General features: G+C 45.4%; 7 protein-coding genes across 7 annotated transcripts; 3 read left to right on the top strand and 4 right to left on the bottom strand.

The window, feature by feature from the left end:
* Positions 1–5,121: 5,121 nt before the first annotated feature.
* COX7A (Cytochrome c oxidase subunit 7A) lies at positions 5,122–6,145 on the bottom strand. Its single transcript, XM_017181304.2, has 3 exons — positions 5,992–6,145; positions 5,464–5,842; positions 5,122–5,290 (listed from the first exon to the last, which is right to left on the bottom strand). The coding sequence occupies exons 1-2, from the start codon at positions 6,007–6,009 to the stop codon at positions 5,591–5,593; spliced, it is 270 nt and encodes an 89-aa protein (XP_017036793.1). The 5' UTR covers positions 6,010–6,145; the 3' UTR covers positions 5,122–5,290; positions 5,464–5,590.
* A 1,036-nt stretch (positions 6,146–7,181) lies between these two features.
* Arl2 (ADP ribosylation factor-like 2) lies at positions 7,182–8,022 on the top strand. The gene is made up of 3 exons (XM_017181462.3): positions 7,182–7,380; positions 7,454–7,808; positions 7,862–8,022. Exons 1-3 carry the CDS (start codon positions 7,316–7,318, stop codon positions 7,994–7,996), a joined length of 555 nt encoding a protein of 184 aa, XP_017036951.1. The 5' UTR covers positions 7,182–7,315; the 3' UTR covers positions 7,997–8,022.
* Positions 7,824–9,697, bottom strand: PNKP (Polynucleotide kinase 3'-phosphatase). Its single transcript, XM_017181461.2, has one exon. The coding sequence runs from the start codon at positions 9,573–9,575 to the stop codon at positions 8,007–8,009; it is 1,569 nt and encodes a 522-aa protein (XP_017036950.1). The 5' UTR covers positions 9,576–9,697; the 3' UTR covers positions 7,824–8,006.
* Positions 9,698–9,740: 43 nt separating this feature from the next.
* On the top strand, positions 9,741–10,335 carry COX7AL (Cytochrome c oxidase subunit 7A-like). Its single transcript, XM_017181463.3, has 2 exons — positions 9,741–9,899; positions 9,955–10,335. The coding sequence occupies exons 1-2, from the start codon at positions 9,873–9,875 to the stop codon at positions 10,234–10,236; spliced, it is 309 nt and encodes a 102-aa protein (XP_017036952.1). The 5' UTR covers positions 9,741–9,872; the 3' UTR covers positions 10,237–10,335.
* Positions 10,336–10,432: 97 nt separating this feature from the next.
* On the bottom strand, positions 10,433–10,870 carry ND-MLRQ (NADH dehydrogenase (ubiquinone) MLRQ subunit). The gene has a single exon (XM_017181465.3). The coding sequence runs from the start codon at positions 10,791–10,793 to the stop codon at positions 10,542–10,544; it is 252 nt and encodes an 83-aa protein (XP_017036954.1). The 5' UTR covers positions 10,794–10,870; the 3' UTR covers positions 10,433–10,541.
* A 320-nt stretch (positions 10,871–11,190) lies between these two features.
* On the top strand, positions 11,191–14,811 carry Kots (Kotsubu). Its single transcript, XM_017181435.3, has 5 exons — positions 11,191–11,615; positions 11,751–13,194; positions 13,247–13,932; positions 13,994–14,190; positions 14,247–14,811. Exons 1-5 carry the CDS (start codon positions 11,485–11,487, stop codon positions 14,387–14,389), a joined length of 2,601 nt encoding a protein of 866 aa, XP_017036924.1. The 5' UTR covers positions 11,191–11,484; the 3' UTR covers positions 14,390–14,811.
* Ipp (inositol polyphosphate 1-phosphatase) lies at positions 14,535–16,096 on the bottom strand. The gene is made up of 2 exons (XM_017181436.3): positions 15,508–16,096; positions 14,535–15,446 (listed from the first exon to the last, which is right to left on the bottom strand). Exons 1-2 carry the CDS (start codon positions 16,001–16,003, stop codon positions 14,818–14,820), a joined length of 1,125 nt encoding a protein of 374 aa, XP_017036925.1. The 5' UTR covers positions 16,004–16,096; the 3' UTR covers positions 14,535–14,817.
* Between the last annotated feature and the right edge of the window lie 1,671 nt (positions 16,097–17,767).

Genomic DNA, 17,767 nt, shown 5'->3' with positions numbered 1-17,767 from the left:
ATAAATTTTTGAAAAAATTGTGAAAATTTTTTTTTCGTTTTAACATGTCTAGAAAGACTTGCCTGTTGTTGCTGATCAAGAATATATATGATTTATGGGACCGGAAATGACTCCTTCACCGACAAAATGTATAATACCTGTTAAGAAGACCGGAAATATTTAAATTATGTAAACGAATATTTATCCATATTTTTACATGATAATTTTTTGGACAAATCAAAGTTTAAATAAAAACCATAACTAAGTCAAAAAACCATCGAACTCAGTTCGGAAAACTTTTCTATGCTAGTTTTCCTAGTTTAAAGAATCTGTATTCCAAATTTCAAAATTGACGAAATAAAACAATTCGGCTGTTGATGCTGATCAAGAATATATATGATTTATAGTGTCAGAAATTACTCCTTCTGACTGATGTTAGTAGCTTCTGACTAAAACTAGGAGTATAATTAAGGTAAGTATCTAGAAATATATATAATCTATACTGTTTTTAAAATCCCTCGTATATCTGGTTATACTTACGAAATAATTAAACACATGCAAAAGCTAAAAATTTCTTCCCCGGCGGCCAAAGCTTTTGGAGTGATGGCTGACTGGGGGGAACCAAGGCGGGGGAAGACGATGACAAAATTGTCTCCGCGTTTAACAAATTGGGTGACAGGCTTTGAAGTTGCCGGCGAGCGGCGACAAATGACAGGCATAACAAATGAACACTGTGCGCTTTCCGCCGGCTCTCCTCTCCTGATTCCCTGACTTTTATTTTATTTTTCCACAGCTCCTTCCTCGAATTTTTCTGTCTGTGAACAAAGAGTGAGAGGAGTTGAAGCGGAATATACCAGGGCACTTGAGAAAACAAAGGACCCAACAACAAGGAGTGCTGAAGTGGGAGAAGTCCGAGGTCCAGGAGCTGGAGCATCAAATGTCATAAAGTGGCAAATGCGCTATAAAATTGACACATCCAGGGCAGAGACGGTTAACTTACTTGCATAAGATTACACCAGATGGGTGTGAACCTTACACTGAGATAAACAAAACGGACAGAAAAATGTATTTCCCTTAAATAACGTATTTTAACTTTAAAAATACTTTAAAGAATTTTCTTATAATACAATGATATTTTATATATTTATATATATTTTAATTATATATACAATGAGTATTTAGTTAACTATACACAATACATTTTCGATGTACTAGAATCGTAAGGCTTACAAAATAGTGAAGGGCTATTAGTCCTGTATAAAATTATGTATATCAAATTATGTACATGAGACCTAAAAAATAATCAGCAATAAACCATTATATTTATATACTCAGTTTAATCTAGAAAATTAAGGTAAATAAATTACAAATATTTGACAGTTTTTCCCCCAGTGCACCACCGCTGGAGCAGGCGGAAGCGTCAAATTGTCTACGGCAGCGGCGGTACTCGCACTCCCTAAAAGAAACAAAAAATAAAACCGGCCATCGATCTTGGAGGATCTCGTCGACACGTGATTATGCGACCCACTTGAGTCCTGGCGAACCCTCCAAAGGCGGACGCTGGGCGCTACATAAAACGGATCGACGCAACTGCACTTAAGGATGAATTATTGGTGTAAGCGAATACCCGGCTCACTTAAGAGGCAACATACCGCAACCGACCGACCGGGAAAGATGTCACCTGATCCCACACGTTCGCACTTGCCGACCCAGTTCCTTTCCTAACTAGATGAAGTCGTTGCCTGACCAATTCTGGGAGTCTTTTCAACCCCCGAAAATTCCCATGGTCCCGGACATGGACATGTGTTTCTGGTTTGCCGGGGTTTCGGTTTCCCGGCGCATCTTTCACGGGGCCGGGCTGAGTTACGGCCTATAAATCGCGCAATGCCGTTTCTATATATTACGACATTCCTCCCAGTTCTGCGGCAAGGCGTGCAATCTGTTTTTGTTTGTTTACGCCAGCCGAATCCCTCTTTTTGGATGCAGCCATGGATGCGAAACTATATCAAAATAAGGCATTTTCGATGAGTTTTGCCCCATTTTAATGGGAATTCCGGATTCGCTAATAAAATCGGAAAATATAATAAAACTATGTTTTATTTATTCCTTTGTTTTGTCTAAATGCAAATAATATTCAACATTATATTTATTATTAATGAAAGATTTCAGGTATTTCGGGGAGGTTAAGCTTAGCTTCAATAACCCTTCCCTCAACCAATTTTAACCAGAATTCGCAAATAAGAAATCCAAAAATATAGCATTCAGTTTTTGTTGCCTCGAAAGACAAAACTCTGTTTGCCCTCTTTGATATTTTTTTCCGGGAGTTTCGATTCCATTAACGTCTGTAGAAATCCTCGGCTATTTGGTGATGGCTTTTTTGTGAATTATCCGGCGGGTGCTAATTAAAAACCTTCTTCGGCCAAGGCAAGGAGCGAGGTGGCCATAAAGAGCAGCGGTGGCACGGCTTTGTGGTTGCCAACAATAATTAAAAGCAAATAAATAAACAGATTTGTTCAACGACTAATTGAAGCTCAAATAAATCAAAATCTAACTAATAGTGCGACGGGGACCACCCAGAGTGCCACCGAGCTCCGCGTCCGTGCCTCCGGGAGTGTCCAAAAAGTTGAGTTGTAATCGAAGTGTTAATAGGCCAAACTGGTTTCGATGAGCACCTCGGAAGAGTGAAGGTTTGACTTCACCCGTCAGCTCTCGTCAACCCCAGCGACAATCTGACGAAATCCTCTTCTGAAAGTTGCCCAGATTTGCCGACAGCCCCGATCCGGAGGTGGGCATAAAGTTGGGGTGGGAGATGGAGTTGGGGACGTCAACGGAGACAGAGTTGGGGACGCAAGCGGCAGCGAGTTCGCTTCATGCTCGTTGCACTTGAACGCTTCAACGGCATTCTGATTTGTGGCTGCGGCTGCTGTGCGGATCGCGGACCACGGACCGCGAACCGGGATCCCAAGCCGATCTGATCTGATCCGATCCGGACCAGGACGTGGCCATATTTCACGTGAGGAGCATCTAACGAGCGAGGGCGCTGCTGTCAAGGAGCCCGACTGTGAGATACCCGAGTTTATTTATATGGCTATAGTTATGGATGCAGTTCCGATTATAGAACTGGATACGTTGGTAATTTGCATTTGTTCTTCATCAGGTAAGTTAGGATGGAGCTGATTCTTAAATAAATAAGTAAATGTTTTGATTATATATGTACATATCTCCATTGATATTTGGACTATAAATTATACTCACAATAGTCCATCATACTTTCTTATTCAAACTAGACTACCCTGTATAGGAAGACATCCAAAAAACCAAACCAACCAAAAAGAAAAACAACACACAATTGGGGGAAAGGTGAAAGTTGGGTCTATATAGGGGAATCCCCCTGATTGGCTTGGTAATCAGTTCGATCAACCCTGCCAGCTTCTCTGACCCCCTTTCTAAATCAAAGCCTGCCGCCGTCGCTGCCGCTGGCAGGGAACTTTCCAAAATGGCGTCGCGGTCGTTTCCGCATCGCCTTGATGCCGCTGGCAATGCCGCACTGATGCAGCAGCGCTGATAGACGCGCTTTAAATGCATAAAATTGCCGACTATAAATAAAATTTAATGAAACACATTTTTCGATTCCCGATTCTACACGCATCCGCCTCCCGATCCCCATTTTTTCGCTCCCAGCTCGCAGCTCGTCAGCATATTGTTTTTGGCAAAGGCAAAGGACTGCAGAGCAGAGAAGGAGTAGCGTTTAGCCCGGCATCTTCTATGCTTCTTGAGTTATTATTGTAATTTGGATGCGGGCAGTCGAGTGGAACGCCTCTTGCCGTTGCAGTTACTCCGAAAGATCCCGCTTCCCGGGGACGGAATGGGCTGGCTATGCCCATGGCTAGGGCTTCACGATCTCCGCCAGCGCAGTGGCATTTTGTGTTCATTTAAATTTTTCACAGTCTATGAAATATAATAAGTTTGCGACATGTGCGTGGCCAAGCCACAATTAGTTTGGTCCTTAGGAACTTTAATTAAAACCCCCAAGTTTTAGCTTCTGTCTCTTTTTTGGAGCGGGTTACAATGTCTGTCTCCACCTTCGCGCAGTGTATAGAACACAGATAGATCGTGGGTGTAGCTTCGATCAGTAGCCCCCGATGCAGATATGCAATGAGTTCGGAAATGTTTTTACGCCCGCCTGGCCTCCATTTTATGCGTTTCGTTTCGCGCGCACATCGCAGTGTTCAAATGGGCCGTAACGGTATAATGGCAAACCAACACAGCACACAACAACACACAACAGAAACAGAAGCGGAGAGCCTTTCCAATGGTGGGTGTGTGCGGATACAGTGCGTACTGGGAGTGTAATGCAGGAGTGCAATTTAGTAATTAGGAATTTATCTTAAACAAAAAGTTCTGCTGAGCTAATAAACTACCTTATTTTTAGAATTTCTTTGTACATTATTATGTTAAAGTAGATTTTCAAAACTTTATGATCACTTTACCATAAAAGCCGAGATCAATGGATACAAGTATAATGTCTAAAGTCTAGTTTTTAGTGATTTGTTTAAGAGCCTAACGAATACAAGAAAGGAAGCACATTATGTTCGTATATCTTTAACGTAAAATATATATTTTTTAAAAGGATACACAAAATTGGACCGCACTGCCCTTGTGCACCCGTCTGTGTGTGGAAATTACAAGTGAAAATTCATAAAGCAACGGATGTTTTCTTAATTTTTAATGCTTTAGTTTTATTTAAGTGTTTATGGAGAAATAACTAATGAAAAACGCCTTGAATTGCATATGCACATATTTCGAGGCAGCAGCCCAGTCCCCGTCCCCGCTACCAGTTCTCGGATATTAATAAACAGCGGCAGCGTGCATGGGCCTGTGCTTGTGTTAAAGCGCAACATGATTCGCTCGATTTAAAATGCATTTCCATGCCAATGGCAACGCGCCGAGTTGCCGCCCTTTGATTTATAAAACAGGCCCGTTGCCTTAGACGGTTCCTCACTCTGGGTCTCTCTCTGCCGCATCCCAGATCCTCTGCTCCATGCCGTCGGTTGTTTACTTAATGTCAATGCAATTAGAGGAAAAAATACTTTTGGGCAAATATCTCATAGCCAGCGACCATGCAATAAAAGAAATAAGCAGTCTCTGTACTGTACAGCCAGGTTCTTATATTTCCACGCCTTAAATGCTCTTGCGAATGTTCCGTTTACACATTAAGTCAAATCTTAGCTAGGCTAACACAAAACAACATCAAGCCAGGTTGAGGGTGTGGTGGGTGTTCTATGTTGGCCAGGTATCCGGGGCAAAAGCTCTGGAAGATGAAGTGGGATTAGTTAAGATATGTTGTTAGTTGGAATTTGGACAAAAAGGGTCGAAAGTGCTCAGACTTAAATGTAAAATAATGGATATTTAGTTTTCTTGCTATTTGTTCTACCAATAATAAACTGGCTCTCGACTTTCTTTCCCTTTCTCCTGCTTACTTACACAATCAAAACACAGAAATATAAGGCGACGACTACACTGCAAAAACATATGTGGGGCCGGGGGGCTGAATCACGGGTCTTGCTGGTTTTAGTGGCTTAGCTTAGGGATTTTTGGGGGACTGCACTCCTTATTCCTTCTTGGGCACGCTCAGGTCGTAGAAGAGCTTGCCCATGCCGCCGATGCCCACCAAGGCCAGCGCCATGGTGATGCGGTACAGCACCTGGTCCACGGCGGAGCCCTTGAGGAACACGGGCTTGCCGTCCTTCTTCTGGAAGTGCTCCTGCACCTTGCGGATCTCGAAGTAGCCCTTCTCGATCTGCTCCTTGGGCACGGCGGCGGAGCGACGGCCGGCGGTGGTGGCAAAGCTGCGGACAACGGCCTGCAGGAGACGAAATGTGCGGTTAGTTCGTGGGCTCCAGCGGACCTTACGTAATTGCATGCGGCAAGTCCGCTTGTGGCAGTTATGCCAGCAGTGTTTCACGCTTTCTCCAGTGCCTGGAACACGCCTTAATTCAGCCCTAAACTTACTCTGGACAAGTTCATCATCTTGCTGTGGTTTATTTTTAAAAATTAGCAAACGGCGAGAAGTTTTCCTGGGCGAAAAATCGGTGCCTCGATTATGACAGCTGTTTGATGTCTTGGAGAAGGAGTGCTGCCAGATGGCCGTGAAAATGCAGCCCTGCTAAGGTTCATGAAATACAAATATTATAAAAAACAATTATATCGTAAATATGTTTTAAATTAATGTATGATATTTGTCCATTTTTTAACATTTAATAGTTTTAAGTTTATTAATTTTAATAATTTAAATAAGCGTGCTGCCAGATGGTCGTGATAATGCAGCCCTAGCAAAGTAGGCCGATATTGTACAGTAAAAACTCGGTGGATGCTCCTTTAGTCCACTATATGAACTATTTTAAACAATGTTTTAACGTTGAGATTAATTTGTATATATATTTTTAAATCTTTATTTATTTATATATTTACCTTATATGAATTGTCGTAATAATCAATATTGTACCGATTATTTGGTGCTCACTGTATAGTTTTTTTGTGCGCTGCCATAGAGATGTCAAACTACCGGTATTCGCACCATCGGTAGTTTCGAGTTTTTTTTTGCAAACTATCGATACTATCGCGATAGTACCGACATTAAAAAATTTCTTAAAAAAGGGGATATTCCACTAATAAAAAATTCAAAAAAGTTGAGGGTATACCTTATTAATTTGAAAGAGATTTTTAAGAGTAAAGATATAATATAGTAAAAGTCTTAAAATATATAAAAATAGTCGGACAGTTTTAATTTCTTGTGATATATATATTTTTCTTCCCGTATTTCATTGTTTGGTTTCAAGCTTAATAATAACAAAAATAAAAAAATAACAAAAGATTCATATTTTATATCTTAAAAATGAAATAATATTAAAGCGGTCCTGCCACTATTCAAAAACATTGTATGAGATCAGAGTTAACGTTTAACAGTCAGATATCCACCAATTTTTGTTTTTAAACAACAGTTTATCAACTATTTTTGGTTTCTAAAATGTGATCTACGATCGGAAATTATTTCTCCTGCCTTCGAAAACATTCTTTCCGACTCGGTTGACGTCGCTGGAACAAAAAAAAAAAAAAAAATTATATAGAGGCGATACTACCGCGATTGTTTTCAAACTACCGATAGTGGAAGCTGAATCCAAACCATCGGTACTATCGATAGTACCACCGGTAGTTTGACATCTCTACGCTGCCAGACTTCACACAAAATATTTACATTATGACTAAAAATTAAGGCAGCTGCTGAAATAAGAACTAAATATTAACTCCCTAGCTATAAATAAATACAAACGCAGCTATGGGCTTCCTTACAGTATTGAAAAAGATGCGTCAGAAGGAGAAGGAAATGCGCATATTGTTGTTGTGAGTAATGCATACACACATTGTACATTCATACAAATCCAACAACAAAACAAATGCCATAAATTACTTTTAGAGGCCTGGATAATGCCGGCAAGACGACGATCCTCAAGCGCTTCAACGGCGAACCCATAGACACAATCTCGCCCACGCTGGGCTTTAACATAAAGACCCTGGAGCACAACGGGTACACCCTGAATATGTGGGATGTGGGTGGCCAGAAGTCCTTGCGGTCGTACTGGAGAAACTACTTCGAATGCACCGACGGTCTGGTGTGGGTGGTGGACAGTGCGGACCGCATGCGCCTGGAGTCTTGCGGCCAGGAGCTACAGATCCTGCTGCAGGAAGAGCGTCTGGCGGGTGCCACCCTCCTGGTGCTGTGCAACAAGCAGGACCTGCCAGGTGCCCTTACTTCAAATGAAATCAAAGAGGTACGCAGCAGCCAATACTTAGTCAACAGATTTAATCACAACATTCGTTACAGATACTACATCTGGAGGAGATCACCACGCACCACTGGCTGGTGGCCGGGGTTAGCGCGGTGACCGGTGAGAAGCTGCTTAGCTCCATGGACTGGCTGATCGATGACATAGCCAAACGTATCTTCACTTTGGACTGAATAAAATTTCTCACTTCTCCACCAAATACATTTTGTACAGCTTCTCCTCCTTTTCGCTGGCAAACTCCGGCTTAAAGTTCACCCTGTGAATGCTTTGGAATCCCTCGTCTAGGGCCGGCTCCTGATACTTTTTTTTCATCATGTTGAAGACCATGTCGTTGATCTTGGAGTGGTTTGCCCCCGACAGCTCGCGGAAGGCGATATTGTGCTTCACCTGGGCAACGGAGAGATTCATCACCAGGCAGCGGCAGGGGATCTTTAGATTGCTGGCTATGGACAAGAATTTCTTGCGAGAGGCCGCATCCACGTTGGTGTTGTCGACCACACATGAATTTCCTTCCTCCAGGTATCCCTGGCAGGCACTCAGGCACTTTTGGACGCTGCCGAGCGTGTCCGCATTGACTATTCTGTAGCCACGAGACTGGAAAAAGGCGTTGCATATGTGACTCTTGCCAGAACCGGGCAGGCCAACCATGATAACCATCTCGCAGGGATGACCCTCAAAGCTAATATCGTCGGGATCCAAGAGGGCTACCTGGTCCTGAATGCAAGAAGGGTCGAAGTCCGGCTTGTTCCACTGCTCCACTCGGCGGCCCAAGAAGTGCACCTCCGGCGTGTAGAAGGAGAGTCCAATGTTGGTGGCGAAGAGTCTGTCGGCCAGCGAATGGTCTTTGCGCTGCTTGGTGACCCCCTTCCCCGTCTCCGGTCTGCCAGCAGCATCGCCCACGAAGAAGCAGCGGTCCTCTTGGATCTCCACTCCCTCGTTCATTTCCTCCTTTAGATGCTCCCACATGCCGGGCAGTGGCTTGCGGTAGTAGCCATCGCCAATGGCGATGAACACCTGGACAGGGACGCCTAGTTTGGCCACTATCTGCTTGATCTTAATCTTGAAGTCATCTAGCTTGATCTTCCCCTTGGCAATGCCGCCTTGGTTTGTGAAAAAGCAAATCTTGAATCCATCCTTGTGAAGACTCTTCAGTTTCTCTGCAACTTCTGGAAAGATAATCTGCCAGTCTTCGGTGTTCTTGGGAAAGACGTATCCCGACTTGGTTTTGATGATCGTGCCATCCATGTCGTAGCCGGCGATCTTTTCAGATGCAGTCACGCCAGCGCTGGTGAAGATTACCAACTTGCCGTTGGCTGCAGAGTCCCATCTTTCTGTTTCAGTGGCACTCGATCCTGTTGGAGATGGCGAATGTAGTTCCTCCTTGGCATCCGTGGGCGGTGGATTGAAGACGACCTCGAAGGGGTGCCGCCCGTAGACAATCTCCACCAGGTCTCCGTGTTTTAGCTCGCACTCCGAGTGCTGCATTACCATCACTCCATTGACGCCGCATGGATTCACGCCCAGCACTTTCAAGGTCACTCCGCAGAGTTTCAGGTCCACCTGGAGCTGTAATTGCCGTTTGGAGCACTTGTTGTCCCTGATTCCCGTCTCCCGGCTGCGTCCCACGAAGTTTTCGCCGGTGGATAGGTGAATGGTCTGGTGCTCGGGTTCCACGGGTTTAAGAGTGCAGACCCGCAAGGAGTCTTTGCCCGCTCTTCCCACGGAGCGGTTTAGCAATTTAGCCACTGACATTGCGTAAATATCGCAAATTTAATGCATTTATTTTGTTTAAAGTGGCTTTGTTTAAAAGAGGAAGAAAATTGTCATTCACACAAAACAGAACAAGAGATTGCCAAAACGGGAAAATCCGCGCTTCCGTATGACTCAAAAATATCCAATTGGAATTTATATTAACAAATACAATTATTGGTTTTTTAAGGAAGAAATACCGTTTCAGCAGGCCGGATGTTACATGTTAACTCTGTTTTGCTGGCATTTCAGAAGCCCACAAAATTTCATTTGCTGCTTTTAAGAAAATCCCACGTATAAATGCAGAGAAACTGGCTGTCGTTGCGCGTAAGTACCTCGCTCAAAGTAATCTTTAAACAAACTAATTAACTCCCCCAACTAGCCACTGCTCCGCGGTATCGGCGGTGAGTTGGGGGCCTTCTACACTGTCCCCAACCTCTCCCGCCCCTCGGCGGCCCTAATGCACGCCGCTGCAAAGAGGCAACCAGGCAAGATCACCCCAAAAATGGAGAAGTTGAGGAAGAAGTTCCAGGAGAACAACGACAAACCCATCTTTCTGAAGGGCGGCAGCATGGACAACATCATTTACAGACTGACGTGGGTGCTGTGTTTCATTGGCTTGGCAGGGGACTTGCACCTTTGGTTCGGCTACATCCTCGCCTAAAATCGCAGCAATCAAACACATTGTTCGGGCTTAAGCCATAGTATTGTTTATTGTTTCTGAGAGTACGGCAATTCAATTAAAGATCTCATGAAAGGATAAGTTGACATTTTTGGGTGCAACTGGCTCTTGATTTGAGTCTGCGCAATTAGACATTGTTCTTTCATAACATTTATACAATATACCAATGGAAACAATATTTTTAGCGGTGTAGCTGGCTTTAATAGGCTATTTAACAGCTACATAGTTACAGCCATTAAAATTGGATACACAATATTTGCTTAGCCGACAAAATTGCAAGTTTAAGTCTACTCTTCGAAGTTGGGTGCTGCACTCTTGGTTTTCGAGTAGTCCCTCACTGGCGAATAGAACTTGTACTGCTTGTCCTTGTACTCCTGCCAGGGCTCGGGGTTCGAGGAGCGGTTCCAGGTTACGTCCGGATTCCTGGTGGCCAGGCGACCCATGTAATAGACGGCGCCAATGGCTCCGGCCGCAACGCACACGTAGAGCGGAATCAAGGCCGGATTCTTCTTAATGCTCTGAAGACCAAGACCTTGCATTTTTATCCTTGGAGAGTCGCAAATTCAACAGCAAAACGCAAAATTGGGCGAATATTACATAAATAAGAAAAAGTGTGGCTGACAACGTGGTTAAAAAAAGCCTGCCTGTGGGGCGCCATCTTCATCCGGTATATTTTCTGCGTATCCGTGCGGTAACACTATTCTGAAGTGTAGAACCCGAATATTCAAAAATATTGTATTATGCGAACTTTTCAAGCTCAAAAACTTATTTAAATTCAGCAACAAATTCTGGCTAAAATAAGATAAAACCGCTTATATCTTTAATTTGTTTAAAAATGAAATGGTTCCAGACTTCGCTAGAATGAGTTATCAATGTTTTCCACTATCGATTTTTCGAACGAAACAGTGATGGTATCGATAGTACTCCGAAGTTTTGCCAGCACTAACTTTGAAAGTTCTTGTCCGGGCGCGTGATTTTGATCATCTCATTAAAACATAAGTTCGCGTACTTGGGCCCGCGTTCGGGTCATTTTCACCATTCATCCAAGAACAAATACAAGTGAATACTCCTAATATTTCGCTGTAGATCAGTGATTTTCGCAGTTAAAAGAATAACACGCAGTTTCTTGGAAAAGTTCCGTTAGTCCGCCATTTTGATTCTCGACTTCATTCATATTTCTTCGGCGGCGCCTGTGAAAATTTCGCGTCTTAATTTCCCTATTTCGGCGCAATGGCTAAGGTTTGCGTGATATGCGGACAATCAAGCGGATTGATGTGCCAGCGCTGCGGGGAAACGTATTGCACCGCCGTTTGCCAGACGAAGGATTGGCAGAGGCACAAGTACTTCTGCATCATTATGCCGTGAGTACACACACACACCTAGGCAATGAATTGTCAAATTTCCGCATGGCAACAGTGCACACACAATACTCTGAAGAATACAAAGCTTTACATATTCGATGGAAAACCATGAATGAATGAAATAATTATTTTCAGACCCTTGGTGCCCTACAGGGACATTAGGACCCCGTTGGCGGAGAAACAGGCCAAAACTCCAGTGGAGGCTGAGGACGAGACTCCTGTTAAGGCCAAGACTCCTACCCCGGACGCCACTGTAGCAGTGCCCACTCAAAAGAAGGAGGAACAACTCTCTACAAACTGGCGCCAGCACAACTTACCTGTCGGCGAAGAGTTTTTCGAGTGCCGTGTGACCTCCATGGAAAAGGAGGGCCCCATTTGGGTGCTGCACGTGGCCAATGTGGAGGGCATGGAGCGAATGCAGGCAGGCATGCAGCGCCTGCTGCAGAGTGGTAAGCTGACCCTGGCCAAGAACATTCAGCCGGACTCTCTGGTGGCCATTTTGGCCGATAGCCTAGTTCACCGCGGACAGGTCATAAGTGTCGATACTAAAGAGGCCAAAATCCGCCTGATTGACTTCGGAACCGTGGTCACCATTCCGCTTCGGGATATCTATGGGCCCGTTTCGAAGATGGCCGAGCTCAAGGCCTATGCCTTCCGTGTGAAACTGCCTACGAATACCGGCGTGCAAGTCAACAAGAACCTATCGATCCGTCTGTTGGGAACTCGCACGCACGAGGGCATTTACCAGGTGCAGCTGAAGCCCAAGATGACCATCCCACTTGATCTGCCCCTGGAGATGCTGCAACTCAATCCGGAGGTCAAGGTGATAAGAATATTTGACCGCAAAGATCAGCAGGACAAGGTGAAGCAAGTGGCCCTGCTGCAGATTAACGTTTTGGATCACATTAACAAGGACTTGAATGATTGCCTGTCTGGCAAGCCCGGTCAGCCCTTCTCCGGTCCTTTTCCGGAGGGCAAGTCCACCTTTTATGTGGCCGCTCGCTCCTCGAACGGCAGCTTCCGGCGAGCCTTCCTGCTGGATTACATCGAGAAGCCCTCTCCCATATTCCTGGTCTACGAGATGGACCACGGCTGTGTCTCCATTGCCACCGAATTGATTCGCATTCCCAGCGAGCTACTGGGCCTGCCCCTTCGAGTTTTTGCAGTTCAGTTGGACGACGATGTGCCCCAATCGCTCCTGCATAAGCACACGGATCTCGCCGTCAAGTTCGACACGAAAAGCCTGCAGAGCAAGAAGACGACGCTGCGCAGCGCCAATGCCTCCTTGCTGTCCAAGGGTAAGCAGATTTGCGTGGCTCGCTTGAATACATTCTTGGGCAAGGTCTCCGACCTGGGACACAAGTACTGGCGCGAGCCCATCGCAGACGGCGCCGTTGTGTTCATTAGCCACGTCGAGAGCTACAAGGAAGTCTTTATCAGCTCCAAGCAGATCAAACAGTATTTGAGGATCTTCAAGAGCCTGGCATCCAAGTGCGAGCCCTTCGAGGAGTCCGAAGAGGTACCCATTGGTTCCATCGTGCTAGTGGTTTCCACAAGCCTGGGCCATTTTCGAGGAGAGGTAAGCAGTCCGTCTATTTAATGGATTCAAAATTATAACTCAGGTTTTTCAGGTATCTGGCGTTGAGGGCGGTATTTTCAAGGTGCACAACGTCGATACAGGGGCCAGCCACAAAGTAAAGTCATCAGAGCTCCGCAAGTCTTGCCGGTTCCTTGAGAATCTGCCGGTGAGCCTTATGCGCGTCAAGTTAAGGAATATCTGGAACATTCCTGAGGCAGCTGTGCCGGCAAACAACTCGGCCAGCCACATGCTTCAGGTTCTCTCCGCTCAGGAGGAAGAGCTAAGTCTGGAAATGGCCGATGAGGACACCGCCACTGTGGACCTATTGTCCAGCTCGGGTGAACAGCGCTCGCTAGTGAGTCGCATGCTGCCGCTAATGTTTGAGCCCATGCCAGGAAACCTTAAGGCAGCTCCGGCAACACCGGAGATCACGCATCCGTTCAAGCCGGATGATACAGCAGGCCCAGCATTGCCTCCATCTCCACCAAAATCACCTGACCCGGTGGAGACCCAATCCCTTAAACGATTCTATTTTGAAGATATGGCCAGGAAGATAGTCCCTTTGGGCGACGATATCGGCCTCGTGATGCTGAGTGCACACGAACTGCAAAACGCTGGCTACATAACGGCCCTCCACTTCGAGCTCGAGTCGGAGGCCGTAAGCTTGCAGAAAACGTTCGGCTTGGTGGCCAGTCACGGTGAATGCGTCCACAATGTGGTCGCCAACTATGTGCCTTGGTAAAAGTGCTTAAAAAACTGAAAAATAACCTATTAATGAGCTATTATTTATTATTTTTAGCGTTGGCGAAGCATGCTTAGCTCTCTTTTCCGAGGACCAGGTGTGGTATCGCGGGGTATGCCAAGAGATCAAGGACGACAAGGCCTTAATATTCTACTACGACTTTGGAAATTCGGAGTACGTGGACATTAAGAAACTGAAACCCATGACCAGCAAGCTGCTGCACGCCATCTACGCCACCAAGTGCTATATAGAAGGTAAGCCCCCCTAAGCCTGAGCACAGCTTCAGTTTAAGCTGACATCTTGATTTTAGGCTTTGACAAAACCCAGAACTTTAAGGTTTTGGAGGAGTACCTCACCCTCAATCGCACCCTTTCCTGCACCGTTATGGAAGGTCCGGAGGCCGATACGCGTCTCATAAGGATTTCGAAGCTCAAGCAAATTCTGAAACGATAAGCCCAAGCTAGTTCCGAATGCCTCTTAGCTTAATTTCATAGTTTATAGATTATAGCGTACTCCACAGCTAGTGAGTACCTCCAACGATTTTGTGAAAATCATTTCCTTTGTTCTTTTAAGCGTCCACTAAGACGATTCATGCCGATTCCATGGAGATCTTTGTTATTTTTTATTTTTCATGTTTCCAACAATCGACAACAATTATGATTAGTTCTTATATTAGAGTGAGTCGATCATCGCCATGAATGCGATTATTTTTCCATTTTGTTTCAGTAAATAATTCATTTTTGTTAAAGCATTCGGTTTGAGGTAATAGGGATTGCAAATCGAACTTTCGTTTTCACCGGAGAAACTCGACTCACTCTGTCATACACATATAACAATTACAACAGCTAATAAAGAGATTGCGACAACATCAACAACTGCATTCATTGATCCGCCAATTTGGCAAGCAGCTCCTCCACAACATCTACGTTGCGCACGGCAATAATGCCGCCAGCATTTCGCTTCCAATCCGAGTCGGAATCCTCCACTAGATAGGTCAATGGCAACGCCTTCTGCTCCGCCACACTGGCTGCGTAATCGAGAACTTGGCCACCGAGAGCTCGCAGAATGGCCTGCGGAGCGCACGTGTCCCATTTGAAGGTGGACCCTTTGCTGAGCAGGTAGACGTCCACCTCGTGGGTGATCACCTTTAAGGCCTTGTGACCGGCACCCGCCGAAAAGGCGAACTCGTAGCCGAGGTCGAGAAAACGCTGCAGGATGTCGGACTGCTCGGAACTGGAGAATATGCCCAGCCGACGGTTCTCGTCGCGTGCCTCGAAGTTGCAGTTATGGGCTTGAAGCGCAGGTAAGCAGACGCCCCAGAACATGGACGAGCTGTAGACGTTCTCCTCCAACTTTTCGCCAAACGGCTGGGCCACCACTCCTATTACAGGCACGCCGGTGTCGCGCTCGTAGACACCGATTAAGACTGTAACGCAATCTAGCCCGGTGGATGTGATGCCAGGGAAGTCCGTGAACATGGTGTCGCCTGAGATGTACTCTGCGGTGGCATCTAAGGGGGAGTTCAAGAATTAATAAGCTGATGCCCTCTGTTAACTACCAAACGAACCCACCAATCGGATCGATCCAAATGCCAAGATTTGCGTAGTCTAGCTCCTCTGGCAGGTCGGGAATTTCGCCAAGCTTCTCGCTCGCAAAGGTAACCACTCGATGGACATCGCTAGCTAGTGCTCGGGCCGCTCCTTCATATCCACTGAGCACGGCCTCCAGGCAGGCGGCAGTTTCCTGCTCGTCGGCTCCCACTGCAATCGTCACGCTCTCTCCCAGCTTGTTGGTGAAATTCGGAGACTCCTCGCCCAGGATAGACTCTTGCATGGCGGGAAAAAGGCCGCCTACCTCGTGCTTAATGGTCTCCTGGATGAGGACGTCCGCAAGGGTCTTAAAGTCGTGATCGAAGCGGGCATTGGCCTCCACCCCGCTCTTCTCCTGGACCAAGAGGGCCAGCAGCTCCTCATTGGAGCGACATGTCCTGGAAATGTTGGCCGCCTTCTCCGCGCAGTTTATCAGCACACGCAGCAGGTTCGGCTCAGATCCCTCATCAGCGCTCATCCTGGTCCTGGTAGCTGCTTCTTTGGCCTATTTTCGTTCCATACTTTTATGGTTTCCCCCTTCTTTTTTGTTGTTGTTCTTGCGGTGTGGCCACCGGGTTTTACGACCATAACGGTTAAAATTCCCCGAGGCTGGCCACACTAACCGGCGCATAATATTGGCTCTGCCAGACCTGGTTGTGGACTAGCGTTGCCAGAGCTCGATGTTTTTAACGGAATACAGCTGCTTCGATTATTTCTGCGGAATATTTTCCAACACTTTTCTGTTTTATTTGAATCTATGCGCGGGATTTAAGAAGAGTTAAATTAAAACAGAGAATCAGGAAATTTGCTTTTCTTTTCCTCCACCTCTCATGTGTTTTGCCCGAGGGTCATTAATTATAAATAATCCCTTTGGTATTCCTATTGAATATTAAATAGTCCCAACTTAAATAAGGCCAATTTAGAGCCTCCCCTAATTACGGCTCAAGGCTGTCCGGCTCTAGCTTTCGGGAGTTCGGACCTTTAGCTTTCACATCTTCATTGGAGCAATTTTAATTGGCAATTAAAAATTACGCACTCACCGCCCCTTCTCGGGGACCGCTGGGCATAATTCAAGACCAGAAAGGAGGGGTTCCTCCGTCGTCGAAGGGCTTTGCTCCAACTCCGGCTGCATAATTTGCACCCGATCTTATCAACGGGCACTGCTAATGATTCGCATTAATGATGCTGCCTACATGGTCCCTCACCCTGGGCTCCCTGTGAATCCTCCTGTGCTGTGGCATCTTTTGAAATGAGAACATCAATCAGTTTGGCAGTCGCTTCTCTGCTCTCTTTGCGGCTGCGCAGCGCCTCCTCTCCCTGTTCTTGGCCTGGGCTGCTGCATTTGCATATAAATTGCTGCTAATGTCGCGCTATCAAAGTGACTGCATCAATGTGGCATTCCTGCCATGCCTGGGCCATTCCCTGTTCCCTGTTCCCTGGCTGCCCGACTCCCTTTGACTTCATGCACTTTTAAAAAAGATTCTGTATTATTTTGTATTATTATTATTAATTAATATTATTATTAAAATTTGGAGCTAAGATCGATAATTTTAAATTGATAATTAAATTCTTATTTATAAAGGACCTACATATTTTCAAAATATAAAGAATATTGACAACATTTGTACCTTTATTTATATAAAGTTACAATTTAGATAATGCAGTCCACTTTTTCCCCAAGTGCTCATATCCCCTCCTCGTCCTCCATTTTCCCCCCTGGGCTTGGAGGAGCTCCTCTGCCCCTTGTTGGACGGATCGTCTTTTGGCTTATGCTAATTTTTCCCAAGCCTCGCAGGCCCTGGCCCATTGATGTTTGGATAACGTTGGCTTGATGAGTTTGCATAATTTACGCTGCAGCCACATTTCGGCTGCTTTGGGTTAATTTTTCACTCAACCACGTTTACCATTTTAATGTGTTAATATTCGTGGAGAAACAAGCGACCGGCCGACAACTAACAATCTTAGCCGCCGCCGCCTGCCAGTTACTGGTGACGTTTCAATTTCGTTGTTTCGTGATCTTCGACCGAACGATTTTTTACAACAAAATATAAAAAAAGTGCCCCCAGAACTGCTGCGCATTTATCAACAGCGCCGCTAAAGACATTCCCTTTCAGAGTCCAAGGTGCATATCATGTTTCTCTTTTTCGGACAAAATAGACATTTTTTAGTTTATTTATTAATAATCTATAGAATAGCTTATATATATAGATTCTTCACAGGATAAATCCGTAGAGCTTTCAAG

Source organism: Drosophila kikkawai, chromosome 3R (genome assembly GCF_030179895.1).
Source record: "Drosophila kikkawai strain 14028-0561.14 chromosome 3R, DkikHiC1v2, whole genome shotgun sequence".
NCBI lineage: Eukaryota > Metazoa > Arthropoda > Insecta > Diptera > Drosophilidae > Drosophila > Drosophila kikkawai.
The sequence above is the reverse complement of the archived record's forward strand: the minus strand, read 5'-3'. Positions and strand labels throughout refer to the sequence as shown.